General features: G+C 33.4%; 1 protein-coding gene across 1 annotated transcript; it reads right to left on the reverse strand.

The window, feature by feature from the left end:
• Positions 1-523: 523 nt before the first annotated feature.
• On the reverse strand, positions 524-1686 carry LOC131029056 (non-specific lipid transfer protein GPI-anchored 5). Its single transcript, XM_057959454.2, has 2 exons — positions 1176-1686; positions 524-1083 (listed from the first exon to the last, which is right to left on the reverse strand). The coding sequence occupies exons 1-2, from the start codon at positions 1684-1686 to the stop codon at positions 881-883; spliced, it is 714 nt and encodes a 237-aa protein (XP_057815437.2). The 3' UTR covers positions 524-880.
• Between the last annotated feature and the right edge of the window lie 17184 nt (positions 1687-18870).

The raw sequence follows: 18870 nt of genomic DNA on the forward strand, positions 1-18870 counted from the left end.
ATTGCTTCTCAACTTCACAATGAAGCCACTTCTACATGATCTTATAGTGGCACGTCCCATTGATTCTCTTATTATTTCTCCTATTCATACTATTACTTTTTATCAATAAAAAGGATAATGACAAAAAAGTCAATAGTATAATGATTAGTTGGAAGTCAATCCTTAATAGATGGGACCTATAATATGATTGGGGTAATCCCTTTTTGATAGAGAAATATCACCTCCTCCTACTGAAATTACATTGTTGTATTACAATTTAATCACTTTTGTATATTTTGCTTATTTTCCACATTAACTTCTTAAAATTTTATACTTACCTCTAATTTTTTTATGTACTAATATATGTTTGTATTTTTAATAGATTAATTTATAAATGAACTACTCATTTGTAAAGTGGGGTGGCGGTGGAGGCTCCACCAGTCGATTTGCTACATTGTTATGTGCATTTAGCAAAAAAAAGTCTGAATATTTAAGAGGACAAGGCAAAACGCACAAAACTTTAATGCCAAAGATGGACGCAATGAGAGGCAAATTTTAATTTCATTAAGAAGAAAACAAATTTGTGAAATAAAAAAACTCACTTTATCATCCTTATCAGTTGAAAATATTGATGAGTTATCATAGAATCTTACAATATCATGATCAGATTGAGAAGCTTGAACCTCTACTCTATGTCCCACCCTTGCTTCCGTATAACAAGGCCTGGTTTCTTTCCAAATGGACTATCAATTTAAAATAGTTTTTTCAATTATAAAAGTAGGGGAATCATACAATCATTAAAAATAAATTATACAAGACAAATAAAATATAAATGACAATGCTATGTGAAACGCTGCTTAATATCAGGATATACTTCAATGCCTCAAACACAAATATATCTTCACATCACAACTGCAGCCAATACCACCGCTGTTATGACGTTAAGCACAGGGGATGCACAAATGTTCGAAGCTGAATTGTTCTGGGTGGGATTCGAACTTGGGGGTGTCTCCGTAGTTGGAGTTCCAGAACTGCCGGCAGACGGGGAACTAGGAGGAACCCCTGAAGTTGTGGGAGAAGGGGAAGTTGTAGGAGCCCCTGAACCTGCACACAACAAACACTTGAAAGTCAATAACCAACCATTGTAAACCGTATGAATTTGCATCTCAACAGAAATAAAACAAACAAATTTATACCTTGGCATTGGCTGACAGACGGCGTGGAGACTTTGCATTCGGCGGGCATGGCAAGAGCTCGAGTTTGATTAATGGGAATCCCCAGCGAATTATTACCAGTCAGCAGCTGGCACAGACAAGACGGATTATTCTGCACTACGGTACCAAGGGCAGTGCAGCACCCCTGAGAAGGGGTCGTCTGATTTCCCGAGATATAATTCAGACACGGCGATAAGCTCACAAGGGCGGTGGTACAGCCTGATTGCGCCATCACACCCTGCTTTCCCATAGCAGCCATGAGGGCCACCACACTCAATATTACCACAGTTAAGGGTGTCACTATTGTGTGTGTTACTCTTGATCCTGCCATTGAACTTACAAACAGAGCAAAATCTTCCTGTGCTGCGCAGTAGAAAGAATCAGAGGCCTCACAAATTGCTGTATCCAAACAGAGTGTTGTGCGTGTTGATCTGCAATCGAATAGAAAGGGCGGGGAAGTTTTAAGGGAAATTTGGGGGCCCACAATCAGCATAAAAGTGGGTGCTCGAAAGATGGTTATTCACCAAACCAAGCTGCTGTGCAATAACTTTCGAGAAATAGTTTATTCCTTATCGAATGCTTTGACTATAACAGTTTAGAATGAGTGATGTTGGTGCTCATATATTCGCGGTGGATGTATTCCATGGCAGTAACTTGATTTGAATAAACTCTTTTTTTTTTAATATTCAGAAGAAGATGGATTGGTAGCCAACTGCTCTACCTTGAAAACGAAACTGAAATTTAAATTCTCTGATTCGTTGGCTTTGACGTCGATGCATTATATGCTCAATCTTCTCGGTTTTATTGAGCATATTAGATCTATCTTTACATACATATGTCTGTACATATCTTGTTCTACCTATATTTTATTTTTTAGATATCATATTTATTAATATATGTATCATAATGTAAATATTAACTATTGGAATTTTTTCCAGTTAGACATTATTCTTAATTTCTAAAAAATTAATTCTAAATTTTCAATTTAATTTATTATTAAAGTATGACACATATCCCTTACAACATCATAGTTGATATCAGAAGTATAGAATGGTGTATATATATATATACTATAATTTGTTCCAAGTATAGAAAATATTATAGAATCAGAAAGTTAAGAAATATATAGACATCGATAGTTATGTAGAATCTGCTCTAAAATATATAAAATTGATGAAAAGGAAGTTTGAACATGTGAACTTGTTTAGAGTCAAATATTTATATTAAATCCTTATTTTTAAAGAACTAGAAGCTTATTTTAAGCAAACGAGTAAGATTTTAATTCGATTAAATCCTCAATCTTTTTTTATGCGAAAGGGTAAGATTTTAATTAGTTTAAACATAATGGTCGGATAGAATTTTTGCACTATTAAAAAATTCAGTAGCAGTTCAAAAACGATTCACGTTTTTGCACGTACTATCACATTTAAAGTAGAGTTTTTGATTTGCGCTTTTCTTAATTGCAGAGTAGAGAGGTATTGGCTACCAAACAACCTACTTGTGGATTAAAATGAGATATCCACCACGAATATGGGCGGCTTCAGAGGTACCTAAAACTCTGTCCATTTTAGATTCTGTTTAGGAAAAAACATATGCTTGACCCCAAAATCCCGAAAAGAATCAAAGATTTATTCAGAAGGGTTACACACTACAGATGGTTAGGTGAGCGGTAGCACATTTCTCTTTCAATACCAGTGAGTATTACAGTCCCTAAATTTCCATTTAAAATCCCTTGCGAGCACAATTTCTACATCACAGAATACTAATCTTTTCTGATACAACTACTTGCGAGGCGTCAGCTACTGTTAAGCGCAAGAAGATTTGCTTTCAGTATAAGAACAATGGCAGGATTAAAAGCAACAGAAGGAACAACAATCTCGTCAATGGCGGTAATTTTGAGCGTGATGATACTAATGGGTGCTGTGGGGAATGCACGGGGCCATGGCACAGTCTGACTGTAACATTGCCCTGGTGAGCTTATCACCGTGTTTGAATTATATCTCGGGAAATGAGACGACCCCTTCTCAGGGTTGTTGCGGCGCTCTCGCTACTGTCGTGAAGAATAATGCGTCTTGTCTTTGCCAGCTGCTGACTGGTAATAATCAGTTGGGGATTGCCATTAATCAGACTCGAGCTCTTGCTATGCCTGGAGAATGCAAAGTCGCCACGCGCCGCCTGTCAGCCAATGCCAGGGTAATTTTTTTTCGGTTTAGAGTTATTGAAATCAAATTTGAAATCCTAATTATCACAAACATTGTTACTGATCTTCAACTGTTGTTTTCAGGCTCAGGGGCACCAACTACTTCCCCTTCTTCCACCGGTTCAGGCACTCCAACTAGACAGGCAACTCCGGGATCGAATCCCAGTGCAAACAATTCGGCTTCCGGTAGTTTGATGTCCTCTGTCATCAACGTCTTAATGGGAATGGTATTAGCTGCAGTTCTGATTTGAAGATATATGTTTTCAGGTTATTCAACTATTTCTAGAGTTGAATCGAGATTGGAGTGATGTAGTCTTTTGCTGGAATGGTATTAGTCGATTGTATTGTTATTTTAAAAGCAGTGAATAAGGGTCTCAAACACTGAGATTCTCGAGTGTAGTCATTTTCGATGTTCAATTTTGAAATAATCTGTAATCTTAATTCAAGATTTTTTTTGGAGTGATAATAAAATTGTGAAAAACTTCTTGACAGTAAATGGAATCTAAGGAACAAGTCTATGATAAATGCAGTAATGAAAGATAAAACAACTTTGAAAGTACAATTTATTTAACCTTTTAAGTTGTTAATACACTTTATAATGGCAGTGAAAATCGATGAAGAAAAATAAATAATGTATAGAGGTAAATGGAATAAATAGAAACCTTTCATTAGTTCATTAGTTTTTGTTATGTAATTTTTTTTTTAATATTTTGTTGCGATTCTTTTTTATTTGGATTTTGAAATTGTGGTTTTTTATATATATTTTATTGACATGTATAATAATATTCCATAAATAATAATAGACACTTATTTATTAAAAAATAATATAACAAATAGTATAATTTTATTATCAAAATTGTAAATGAATGTAAGTTATGCTTCATTAAATTATATCACCATAATTGAAATTATTAATATTACAAGATTGTCAAGTAATAAGCAAATTTATTAAGGACAAGTGTGAGTATCTATTCATATATACAAGTCATTATAGTATAATATATACATTTTCACTAGATTTGATTTATCAAGTATCATGTATAAACAAGTGATGATGAATACATTACAAATCAACAATACTTCTAAAGATGAATGTTGCATTCATCCATACTACATGTTCATCACCCTTTTCAATGTTCAACATAATGATGACATAAGTTTTGCAATAAGGTTACCATCCACTAGTTAGTGTCATTCACATACATGATCTATGCTACTATCAAGATGGAGAAGTTCTCAAGCAAAAGATTTGATGTTTGGAAACTCGAGATGGTGGGCATTCTTGTGGATAGAGATTTATGGGTTACTATATATCCAAAACCAAACTTATTGCTATGTTACAAAAAGTTTGGGACAAAATGGATAAAATGTTAAGTTTTCATTAGGCTTTAGTTTGTTGACTCTATATTATTGAATATACATGAATAATCCATTATTGTAGATCTTTGAAATAAGTTGTGTGAGATTTATCAAGTTAAGTCCATAGCAAATAAAAAAAATTCTTAAGAAAGAAGTTTTATGTTCTTAAGTTGGAGGATGGTGGTTCTATGACCAAGCACTTGAATGCTTTCAAAATGCTTATTACCTAGTTAAACTCTATAGGAGTGAAGAAGAAGGAGGAAGATCACTTCAAGGCATTATTATGTTCCATACCTAGCTCATGGGATCACTTGGTGATGATAGTTGGGAGTACTACCTCTAAATTCAAAATGGATGAGGTAGTTAATACATTGCTTAAATTAGAGAAGATAAAAAGAAAAAATCTAAATAAACCAAGGAGACCCTCCCTATTCATGAAATATTGAAAGAGAAAGGTAAGAAGAAAGAAAATATTAGATCCAAATAGTATGGGAGATTAATCTTTTGATGAGGCAATTTGAAGTGTTTTTTTTATAAACACACTTGTAAATCACAAAGGATGTAGGGTAGAACAAAAAATGTTCCCTTACTTGAAAGGTGTCCAAATTCAAGACTCTTTATGACATGAATTGGAGGTTAAACAAAACTCTTAGTCAAAGAGCTCTTTGGTTGGTTCATTCACAAAGGTTCCATGGAGTAATTAGGAGTTGTTAAACCAGGGCTTTACTTAATTGATATTGCCATTAATTATTCACGTAAGGATTCCTACTTTAGTTAGTTCATTATTACTTCAACTTCCTCCAATTGCTTTGTGATTTTAGCTTGCTTTGGATTGATTCAAATAGTATTGGCTTACTGAAATCAAAATTTAATGAGGTCAAATTAATAGTTTTGTTAATTAAGACTTGTCCATTGCTAATATATTTAAATATTGAATTATGGAATAATGATTAGATAATATGACAATAGTTAAAATTTGCATTGAAAAGTTAAAAAATACATTTAAATTTGATTAAAAAAATTTAAAACCAGAATTCATATAAATAAATTTAAGTTTTTGTTTTTATTTATATTTTTAGTAAAACGAGAGCATAATATTTATAAATTAATATATAGAAGAGTAATTAAAGTTTTTAATAGAGTAGAGCCATGAAGGACCAAGTGGGGTGCAGATCTCAACCCTAAAAGTTAAAAAAAGAAAAACCCACACAAAATAGAATAGTTGTCTATATTGATCAACCATTGTCACTTAACTACCCCCAAAGAGACTTTATCAGAATCACAAAAAAACTAAAGGGGAGCAAAGATCATCCCCATGAGGCCAAAAGAGAAACATATGCAGAAAAACAAACTTTACAATCACAAAATAGGATTAGGGGAAGACTAAATTTCCTAGATATCTTCTTCCTAGGGGAGATGATCCTTTTAAACTTAATCGGGCTTGTTGTGGTGGCATGGCAGTATAAAGACTTGGTGGCTAGGGATAACTTTAAGAAACCACCCCCCAAGCAATTGTGTAAAATCCTGGCGAATTAGACATTATTTTCAGGGGGAAATTTTCATATTGATGGTGAAATATTTTTTCAAAATAGGGCAAAAAATTATTTTGTATTGGCGATTTTTTTCTAGGGTACAAAAATTTCATAAATTTTTGTCGCATTATACCTTGGTCTATGGGGAAAATATATATTGTAGGAGGCGAATAATTTTGGTTAAAAGGAATAAATATATAATTTTATGGGCGAAAAATTTTACTCTGAAGGAAAAATTATTTAAATGTATTGGCGATTTTTATCCACCACTTGAAAATTATTTAATTTCTTTTGGCGAATATTTTGTTATTTATGGAAAAATATATAATTTATTGGTGATTTCATGAAAACATTGCCATTAATAGACAAGGCACATCACATCACATCAATACGTCACTTTGAGCCTAGACTCTGCATGATGTATCCATAAGCATGGCGTCTTTGACATGTGAAGGGTGACACATACCTAAAATCCATCAATGATTTTAAACCGTTCGATGATCATAGATTAATGGCTAAAGTTTTATTTCGGCCCAATTTTCTGAAGGGAACATAGCTCACCAGAAAGTGCCCGTAATGGAATTGGATTCATGAGACACGTATCAAATGTCATGAATCACTATCGATAATTTCAGTCATTTTATATATATCTATTCGCTTGCTGCAATCCACTCTGTCCCCATGACTTCCAATGTGGTACTTGCAAACTTGGTACTGGTTTATAGCTGTTTCCAATTTTCCACACTCGTGTATTTATGGGAAAGATTTGCAGAGATACGAAAGATTTTAAAAAATTAAAGCAATTAATACGGTTAGAGAAGTAATTATTATGATCAAGAGCTTAAATTATTTATATATGATCTTTGGTTCTTTCATCTTTAATTAGCCTTTGCCATTTGGTAGATAAATCATGGGAGCTCACGGTATTTAAATTCTTCCTCTAGTTTAGGTTTATAGGCTCAGGTTGTTTAATTTATTAATCTAATTTCTCAAGATGGACACTCCCATCCTCTTGAGAAGCATTTCTGTAGAGGACTAGAGGGCCTTTTTGGGCTATGTGAGAGACCTAACCCTCCAATCAGTCTGCAAGGAGGTTGGGTTGTTCACCAATGAGGTTGTGCAGATAGTGTTGGGTAGAGAGTTTCTACGAAATGAAAATAGATACAGTGTTAACAATGACATTACATCCCGATTCTTGGTGTCTCTTTTGGACCTTGAAGGAGACAAGGTGGATATGCTGATGTTGTTGAGGATGGTTTTTAAGGAAGAATTCCTTGGAGAAGACATTACTGTTGTCATCCTTACAGAAGTAGGGGTGGGGATCCCTTGGGCGAGTGAATTATCCAAGCTTCTCCTCCCTGACCAAACAGTGCCAGTGGCTAGGCAACCGTTTCTCCTGAACCTGAATGTGGAGCACTTGACGCATCATAGGAAATGGGCGTGGATTGGTAGGGACTTCCTCCAAAAATGGTTGCTCTTGGAACTCTTTCCAAACTACATGTGGCTTGAAGAATTCTCTCACCTTAAGTTGTCTGAAGAATTCAACATGGAAGGAGGGCTAGATTCATAGGGCAAAGTTGTAAATCATCCACTACCTATGCCCTAGCCCTGACCCCCTAGTAGTGTTTTTTTTACCTATGTCCTCGAAACCTCATAGGCTCAGTGCCTCACTCATTTTGGCTTTTAAGTTTTTGAGGGGCTCAAGTCTCAAACATAAAAATTGTAAATTTCCAAAGCATAAATATTAATGATAAATTTTCAAATTCCAGTTTGTTTCAGTTTGCCTCTTAGAGTCTTATGCATATAAAAATGCTTTCTATAATTCTATTTCATTTTTATTAATGAAATTTTTTCAAATGCTTTTTGTCTATGAGCTACGTTATTTCAATATTTTGTTAAAAAATGGAAATAAATTTAATACTGTGATCTTTTTTATGTAATGCTTCTTCCTCTTTATTTAATATATATATATATATATATATATATATATATATATATATTTAGTTCATTTCATTAATTATTTGTACATTGATTATGGTTGGTTATAATTTTATAAATATATATAAAACAAAAGTTTATCTCGCAAAAAATAAGTGAAAAAAAACTAAAATACCAACTTACTTGTTGTTGAAGTTTTCAACTAGTGCATGCGTTGGTTGGTACTAGGTACATGCTATGATGTATAGTTAAGATTTTGTCATAATGAAGAAATTTGAGACATTTATGAAGGGTAGATGGGATCGCTTTCATGGAAGAGAACCAAGGATGAGGATGTCCCAACTTCACATAAAATTGATCTGAAGTAGGTCTTAGGAATGATAGAAAATGACATCTAAGCACTTAGTACCAACCTTAATGGGAAGATTAATAGAACCTATAGTAGGACAAGAGAAACCATCTAAGATCTTAACCACTAAATCAAATTTATCATATCAATATGTTACTTCATGCAATTGTAAAGTATAAAGATATTCTTAACTTATTACATTCACCATACATGTTGGATCAATCATCAATGAGAAACCCTCCTGAGAGTATGTCTTTGATCTTTGCAAGTGATATATAGACTTATAGTGGGCCATCGGGTGTTTCAAATTTCAATAGTCTCACTAGGAATTTAGGATCAAAGGTAATGCATATTGCATAGGTCCTTAGGAGGTGTAGGTTTATCAATAAGATTCACCACATTATTTATCAATAAAAATATATTAAATTAAAATTTATATTAAACTAAATTTATGTTGAACTTTTATATATATTTTTAGTCTTTATTTATTTATTAAATTAAATTAAATTAAAATTTATATTACACTAAATTTATCGTTGAACTTTTATATATATTTTTAAACTATTTTTAAAAATTATATATCGTAAACGTATTTTTAAACAATTTTGTTAAGCTTTAAATTAATATTTTAGATTTAATATTAAATGTTTTCTTTTTTATATTAAACATTTACCTTTCAAATTATATATCAAAATTTATATTTATATTTAGTTATTTTTTTTATTCTAGAAACTAAGTTTCATGTTCTATACTATTTTTGAATTTCATATTTTTACAAATAATATTAACATTATATTTAATAGTCATCTCAAACTCTTGCACATACTTAAATGTCTCTTATTATTGGACCCATGAAATCTGACAACAGGTACCATCGCCCATTAGATGAGCAAAGATCAATGACGTAGGGTGGATTTTAGCCTGAATGTGGGAAGTGAACATATTTGTGAGAACTTCGCCTGGAATTGAACGTTTTAAATTTAATTAAATATAATTAAGTCTATAAAGCTCTTTTTCAGGAAGAAGTTTAAAATTTTAAATGATTAAACAAACTTAAAAAACGGTCTCGAAAAGTGACATGAGTACGGTGATGTGCCCGAAAAATGGCAGAAGTTGTGGGACCCATGATATCTGATAACATGTACCATCATCTTTTAGATGAGCAAAGATCAATGACTTAGGGTGGACTTCAGCCAGAATGTGGGAAGTGAACACATTTGTGAGAACTTCACCCAGAATTGAAAGTTTTACATTTAATGTCCTCAGAATTTAGATTGAAAGTGAAGTAATGAATGTTTTGTCCTTCGACAGTGAATAGATATTCATAATAATTAATAAAATTACAACATGATTCTAGATATTTTGCACTAAGTATTACTTTTGTACCTTTCAAATTTTCAAAATAAGTGACTCATAAATCATAATCATATTTCATTTCATGGACAAACTAGTAAATCGAGGGAGATTCTGAAACAACTACTAGATTGAGAAATGCAAGTTGCAACAAAGACTGTTTGCACCAATCTAGTGAAATAGAAATTTTGAGTAAAATCTATAACACATCACGCCTTTTAAAATTTTTTAATCTCATGGTCCAATTTGAGGGTTAGCATTTTCAGGTTTGTATCTAGCATTATTTTGAATTATTAACAATAATAGCGATGGGGAAAATGGGAAGCGGCAATTCAATAGGAATCCAAGTGAAAAAAAATGTACCTAACCAAACTGGTTAAAACACCAAGTTTCACTGATGAATACCATGATATTTATGACCCTGCTATCCATGGTGAAAAGTGTATCAGAGATATTAGATATGCATTGTCTAATAATGTGGCAGATCCATCTAGGGCAAAATTTACTGTTTTCAACTCAATGTTAAAACTAAGAACAAATAAAATAGCATCGTGGGATGCTGGATTGGGAAGCATGGTGTTACCCGAAGTATTCCCTTGCCCTAATTTTGTCATGCTATGCACCGAAAATTATGATGAAGATAAAAAAGAAATTGTCAATAAAAATACAAAGGAGGAAATTATAGCCATAAACGTGGGAGAATTTGCTCATTTGTTGAACCTAGGGTTTGAAGCACAAAACTCAAATGTCCAAATTGACCTAGGAAAGTTGGTAGGGAATTATGAGAGTCTCGATTCAAGTCACAAAGACTCATTTATCAAAGCTCTAATAAAGCATGGTACTCAATTGGATCAGAATCATAAGCCTCCTTATGATTCTAATATTTTTATTCCATGGGTTGGGGATACTATTTCCTTGTTGTTGTTTTTCTTAGCATTAGAAAGTGATAAGGAAGTGGGTGCAAGCCTTCTTGAAATGATTTTTAGGATCCATTGTTTAGGTCAACTAGTAAGATATAATTTTATTAAGCACATTATTCAATCCATGCAAAAACAATTACTAAAGATCAAAAAAGGTTCCTGTAAGACATTTAGGTTCTCATCCTACTTGTGCTATCTCCTTCTATCCAATTATCATGCAATATTCGAGACCAACAATCTTCAAATTGTGAACTATAAGATTGATGAGAAGACTCGAAACAGAACAAAGTGTCCAATATATGAATGGATACCAAAGATAAGGATGCATGATAACTGAAAGAACTACAAACATTTTGTAGACTTACTTTTGGCACCAATGTACAATGAAATTACAAGCACTTCAATGCCTCGATTTCTTGTGTCTTGTAGAGATTGGATTCAACTTGGAAGTCAAATACAATTGCTGATTGGATCTTCATGGAAGAATTCACTGTGTTAAGGTTTTATGGATCAGTAGTAAAACCATACAGACTTCCAATACATGTGATAGAGAGGGTATTTGCATTGGAATATATACAGCAGTTGGAGAGCATAGATAGACACTTCCATGGTCAGCAAAAGAAGAGAATATTTCCTTCCTTTCCTTTCTCATGTGGAGGGTTCACATTTGAGAGAAAAGCATGTAATGTGGCACATGATTTTTTAACAGTTTTTAGCTTTGGTAATGAGGATTTGTGGTAGTATGATCCAATCGGTGTAGTTCAAACAAGGCTTAAGAAAAATGGGAACTCTTCAGCGTTATGTCAACATGAAAGTAAACCATTGCTAGAAAAGATTAGAAACATAGACTCCTAGGATGAGGTGAAAAAAGAGATGGAGAAAATTGCTGCAGACAATAAAATTTCAACAGTAGAAATTTCATCACAAATTATGGCATTGCACACACAAATGACAACAGAGGATGGCCAGGATATCCAAAATAGGAGGTCCCACAATTTCTATCAAAAATGTACTAATCCATCTAAAAAATCTATTCCAAAATCAATAATGAAAGAATGTAAAGAGAGTTATTGGAATCAAACCAAAATAAATAATTTTTAGACTATGAGGAAGAATCTTGGTGAACCAAAGACCAGTGCAGAATTTGAGACCATTGACGAGGATGAAGAGTTTAGCAAATTGTGGAATATGGAGCATCCCATAACAACATATGATGGGAGTGAAGATGATGATGAGTATGAGGTTGAGGCCACTTGAACAACTAGTACAGTCCCTAGAATATTAGGTGGAGTCAATGAGTCCATGAGAGAAAAATATAGCAAAGGGGCAAACATTGTGGAAAAAATAGGTTTTGAAGGTGGTGGTCTAGGTCCCAGAGGAGAAGGCATTTGGTATCCACTTGAGGTACAACTTCCATCAGATTCAAAATCAAAATCTCCTGTTAAACCAGTCATTGGACTTGATTCTTCATATTCATCACGGAAAGGTACTACTCATTACCCTCAGGGTCCACCTACATTTGCTTCAAGTTCAAATCCACAACCACCACCACATCATGGTATTCCCATTGGTGGTGAATCAAGTGCCACTGGCACTGGTGGGGAATTTGGGGATAGTATTCCTATTATTGTTTAGTCAAGTACCGCTATGATTGGTGGGGTTGGCATGGGTGCTACTATTGATACTAGTTGTCTTGGTGTTGGACAAGGGCAACAACAAAATATCTCTCACAAGAGGCCACTAGTGGTAGATACTCAATCTCATACTATTGAGAACCCTATATCAAATTCCATTGACACTACAAATCAATCATTTGCAGTTTCAAATCACACACCTCAAAAAATTATGAAAACTACACATGAAAGTATTAGTGGGACAGGATCAGGAAAGGTTGTTGGTAATCCTAGTAGTGCATTAGTTAAAACCATAGGCATAAGTGGAATTGGAGCCTCTGCTATTCCTATGTCACCTTTCAAACATTCAATTGCTTCAGCAAGCCCAGATTTTCAATTTCGTGATTACTATGAAAAATTTGAACACGCATCAAATGCAAATAAGGAAAAAAAGAGAGCATTTCATAGGGTTTCCCTAACTGAAATTTTAGATGAACAACTTGCAAGGAACAAGGTATTTCCAACATATGACCCACACAAAGATATGATGGATTTCATGGTTGTTATGCCCCCAACTAAAGATAAAAGTCCACCACATAGTCAAATAGATCCCTATGAATTTTAAGTTAGCACCCTCCAAATGGATTTTTCCAAAGTACATAATGTGGACAAAATTAGTGTGTCAAAAAGGACTAATGAAGTGATCTACACTTCACTGCTAAAGGTGGAGAAAGAAACAAATAAACTAGAGAAACAAATAGAAAAGTTACTGGCAGACCTGGAAAACAAAAAAATCAAAGAGGAAAGCAATAGATAAAAAGTGCAATGATTTATAGAAAAGGATAAAAAATTCAGGCTTTGCAGTAGAAATTGCAAAGCAGGAGAACATGGATGCAAAATTTAACTTCGTGAGAGAAAAACTGGCTAAAAGTAGTAAAAAAATTGCCGAGGAAAGAGTCAGTTTTCAAATATTATACAAAAGTTATGAGTCTAATAAAGTTAAGTAATTTGATAACAGTGAATCTTTGATAAATAAAGTTGAATCTGCATTTAGTTCTTTTCATCTTGATGAATCTAATGACTACAGTGAAAGAAAGTATAAGTACTCTGAAGGAGATCACAGTGGAGCAAGTGAAAGATTTTGGAAGAACATGGAAGCAGTACACAAACTATATGAAGAAATCAGAAAGCAAGAAGAGTTTGAAGCACTATTAGCCAAAAGGTTACCGAGAGGCAAAGGTAAGTATAAAGGAAAACTTTGTCTGAAATAAGAAAAACATAAGACCTATTGGATCAAGAGAAGGAAAAAGAAAAAAATTTGCAAGAGGAAGTAGAGGAAGAAAGAAAAAAATGTGCACAAATGAAAGAAGACCTGCACAATGCAAATAATAAAATTAAAACTTTGGAGGATAGATTGAAAGATAATATGAAAAATACAATGAAGTATATACAAGAAAAAATTTGGTGGCAAATCAGGTAGAGGAAAGACAAGTTGTGTGAATGGTTTTAATTGAATGAAAGTATGAGAGTAATTTATATGAAAATCAAAGGGCACTTTGAGAAGAGCATACATGTTTATTCAAAAGAGGATATGTCAAAATAGATTCTATAAGTAGTCTACAGTACTAGTGATAGCTATTTGGCAACCAAGGGAATTAAGAGCCGCATTGAGGCCACAATTAAGATATCATCTATCATTCAAAAATGCCAGAAACTAAGGGAAATATCATAAGTTATGGATAAATGCGGCAAAAAGATATTGAAGCTGCAAGAAAAGAAAACTAATTTGATTAAACTTGGTTTTCCTAAGACCATTGACCCATCAAATAAATTCATTGGAAAAGAAGCTTACAAAAAAAACATGGAGATAAAAATGAAGTCTAATTTAGACTTGCTTCCTAAGGACACAACTCCCCAAAGCTTTTTGGAATTCATCGAACCATTTACAACTCTGAATCTGGTATTGGGTGACACAGTGATGTCAAGTCACTCTTCTAAATATGGAATGTTGAGGAAGTTGTAGTTGACTTTCCATAGTTTATAGAATATTGACCTTCCATTAGATGAAGAGTGGAGCAACCTACAAAAACGGACACAAAAATCATAAGAATCATAGTATGTATTGCACAGTTTTCTTCTTTTACGCTTAATTTCAAGGTTTTATGTTTTTTCTGTTTGGAATCTGTCATTGCTTGAAATAAATTTGTTTTATGAATAGGAAAAAAACAACACTCGCTATTGCTAAATTGCTAATCCAGCCTATGAATCTATGATGCACAGTGCAAAACTTCAGCCTGTAAATTTGTATTCTCAAATTCTTCCAAGCTTTAGCATTTCTGCATTTCTCTATTTTTGATTACTAGGTTTTGGGGACTTCTATTATCTATATTTAACTTGTCATAGCATGAATTAATATTTAATTTTGATCTTTGTTATTTGAACAGGAGACATCAGACATGTAGCAGTTGTTAAATTGCTAATCCGGCCTATGATGGCCATGTAAATATGTGCTGAGTTTGTGATTTTGATGTTGAGTCTTCACATGTTGCAATTCAACCTGAAGCTGTTGTTTCTCTCTTGTTTCTATAAAAGGGAATTCAGGGTCATTTGCAAAGGGTTCTGAAACTTTGTATTGACTTTTGCATGGAGAATCACATAGATTGTTGTATTACTATTGAATGAATTGTATTATATGGTTATATTTTGACAGAATTGATGAAAATCTAAGTTCTTGACATGTTACATTACCAGACATGGTTGTGAAATGTATTACTATTGAATGAATTGTATCATATGGCTATATTTTATTACTAGACATGTTTCTGAAATGTATTACTGTTGAATGAATTGTATCAAGGGAGGCTGGTTTTGCATGGAGAATTAAACAGATTGGTGTATTAGTATTGAATGAATTGTATCATATGGCTATATTTTGAAATAATTAATGAAAATCTAAGTTCTCGACATATGTATTACTATTGAATGAATTGTATCATATGGTTCTGAAATGTATCACATAGATTTGAGACTCAAACATGTCTAAATAAACAATAAACATCTCTGTATCAATAAACACATTATGGTCTTTTATTATGACATTTTAAATATGGAAATAAAAAGTTGAAAAATACAATTACAAATCAATATTAAATTCTAATTACAAAAAGTAATATGCTTTTGTAATATGAATGATGAGATACAATAATAAGATTAATAAATACCAATCTATTATAGTTGTCATTCATCCTCATCAAATTCAGAGCTTTCTTGATTCTTGTATGTGGTTTCTTCACTCGGAGTTTGCATACCTTCGTTGAACTGCATCTCAATGCTACCAGTAGGTCCAGTACATGAGTCAATAGTCCCACTGGCACTTTGGTTTGAAGTGTTTCCCAAACCTCTTCTTTCACATTTGGACCTCCAGATTTGCAGTGCCCTATCATAAGGAAAAGTGTGGACATCATACCTATATGTATAGAGCCTCAGGAAATTTTCCAAATTTTAGTCTAGTTTGTTTCTTAGTTTTGATTTTAGGAACCCCAAAGCTCTAAAAACTCTCTCATCTTCCACCGAACCCAATATTATGGTAAGACATAAATCAAAAAGCTTCAAATATTCTAGCATTGAATCACGCAATGCTACATTCTCAGCTATATTTTTTCAAAGCCTTGTTATTGATCCCTCTTCATGGGGGGTCTCCATTTTTCCATATTGTTCTCTCATAGTGTATGCAAAATGGGATGATTTCTCTCTAAGACAAGTTTCATCTAATATTCTATTTATAGTTACTTCATTAAATTTTTTAGATATGCAAAATTATTTTATCAAAGTTAGTAGCTTACTTTGAAAATCAGCTGCATTGTTGAGGCTCCAATAATGAGGAAACATAATAGACATAGCTTCAAGTAGGTTGTTAGGAGGGAATCTGCTTCTAATTTGTGAGAAAAGATCATACACAATTTTCTTCATAGAAGTAGTAACAGTCTCAATAATCTTGTCAAAAGCTTCCCTTGTAACTCTTGCTAGTTGCTTCCTGGGGCACTTTCCTAGTTCCTCGGGGTCGACCGTGATATAGAATTGCATTGGTATCTCAACTCCCCATACATTGGCACATACCTTCCCATCTGTAACGATTTGTAAAATGTTATTAGGATTGTTCAAATCTATGAGCGTTCACCACTTCACAAATTTTTCATTAGATAGTGTTGGTTGATTTCGATAGAGATTATCGAGGGTCATGAATGTCATCTTATGCAGTGTACCATATTCTATAATATACAGACCTCTTTATTGGGCAGCCTTGATAATATTCCTCATTTCCTGTAGCATGGGCAGAAGAGATGCTAAAGTTAAGAGTGTCTCTAAATTACTTAACCTCCAAAGAAGGTCAGGAAATTTTGGTTGATCTGATTCATCACGAGTTGTGTGAAATAGTCCAATCAAGGATATATTCTGAGAAAACTTGATGTGCTAGACCATCCAAAGAGATCCATCTGGTATCATTATCTTTGAGAAGCTTGTTTCCATCAGTTATTCCATCAGCAAAGTGTTGAAATTCCATAAATCGCTTGGGACTTCGACAGAAGTGTGAGTAGATCTCTTTGATTAAATTTTTTTTTTTACCGAAGCAAAATTTCTCACAATTCCAAAAGCTAGATTCATTCTGTGAGCCATGCAGTGAATTGCAATAATGTACGATGCAAATGAAGTTTCAATATTTGTACAAAGACCGTTCCTATGACCTTGCATTACTGAAGGTCTATCTACTCCAACACAAACTAATTTTTTGGTTATCGTCATGTCATCCATACCTCCATATTCAATTAAACTTCTCTTTAGTAGTTGAAATAAATTTTCCGTTGTCGCACCCTCCTTCATTTTAGCCACAAATAGTAGATGAGGCTAGCAGGTATGATTCTCTACAGTATAAACATGCATGCATACGCATGAAGTATTGTCTACTGCCATAACTTTGTCTAAAGAAAAAGCAATAAAGTTTGACTCTCTTATTTTTTCCTTTACATCTTCTTTTTCAACCTCAACAAGACAACTTGCCCATTCCCATTGATTGTTTATAGACCAGTGTCTATTAGGATAGTTAGGAACTTTCAAAAAATGTAATAAACCACTAATTGATGGGAAATTTGTCATAGCACGCCCTCTGCTCAAAATATAAAAAACAACGCTTAACTGAACAACTTTTCCTAGTTGTTCTATTTGCATTGCTTTTTCAAAACTAGCTTCAATAGAACCTTTAACTTCAACAGGTTTCGTCTGTATTTTCTCATGAAAATAATATTCTTCGGAATTCCTCACATGCTTACATTCCTCCTTTGTTTTCCAACTTATCACTGATTTTTCAACCCCGTCTATCATTTTTTTTTCTTAAACTTTACCCATATGCTTTTTTATGGTATCAAATTTTAGCTGCAACCTAATTTCCTTGTTATGTTTCCTAGTGCAAATCTTACACCTGCATTCTATTGGAGGCTTGCCTTCAATTGGATTTTCCACTGGTTTGATGAATGGATACTTTGATGCCCAATTAATTTGAAATTTTTTCATTGACATATCCCACTCTTAATCCTTTTTTGATTGGGGTTCATCCTTTTTTGATCTGGCTTTTCTTTTCCCCTTCTGTGCATTATCATCAATGGCATTATCACCAAAGTAGATTATATCATTCCAGTTAAATTGGGCATCTACCAGATAATATTTTTTGAGATCATCCTGATCTGAGATATCAGGTTCGCCACCATCTTCAACATGCAGTGTAGGTTGTAAATTTTGTACTTGTACTTGTGATGATGTACCTTCCTAATTTTCACCACTCTTTTCCAAAGCCAAAGTACGAAGACAACGTTTTGCTTTTTGTTGGCCTCTCATGGCCTTCCCCACATTCAAGTTTCCTACCCTTCTTCTTGTTTGACATCTCCAACAAAATAAAGGCTGTAAAAAAAATATCAATTTGTTGAAGAAGTAATAATAGACTATCAAATATAATATATGTTTCATTGGCCCTATGACCTACAATCTAGATGTCTGAGGTTTGAATGTCCTAGCTGACCAGTTGGCACTGACGGGTCGCCACTAAATAAAAATGAACTCAATAGTGCAAACAAATATAGATAAATTCATAATAATATTATAACACTTCAAAAATATGATCGCTCGCCTTTAGGTCACTAGCAGTCGCCAACGCAGTCAACGACAATGATTTTCCTTAGTCTGAAACTTCATTATTGATCATAATTTAGAGCCTAGAACCCACCAGATTGTGTAGAGATAGATCTAATCTTTGCATGTATTTATACCAATCCTTATATGGTGAATTCCACGGGAATTTTATATGGTATACAAATATTTGGCGAGTCCCACGTAACTATAACACGACATGTAATTTTTGAGGTGAT

This window comes from Cryptomeria japonica, chromosome 1 (assembly GCF_030272615.1).
Source record: "Cryptomeria japonica chromosome 1, Sugi_1.0, whole genome shotgun sequence".
NCBI lineage: Eukaryota > Viridiplantae > Streptophyta > Pinopsida > Cupressales > Cupressaceae > Cryptomeria > Cryptomeria japonica.

Bases quoted from the DNA above. Each gene is read 5' to 3' on its own strand.
- LOC131029056 (XM_057959454.2), bottom strand. From the start codon at position 1,686: ATGCTGATTGTGGGCCCCCAAATTTCCCTTAAAACTTCCCCGCCCTTT. The intron at 1,084-1,175 runs GTATAAATTTGT...TGTTGTGTGCAG, and splicing joins GTCTGTCAGCCAATGCCAAG to GTTCAGGGGCTCCTACAACT.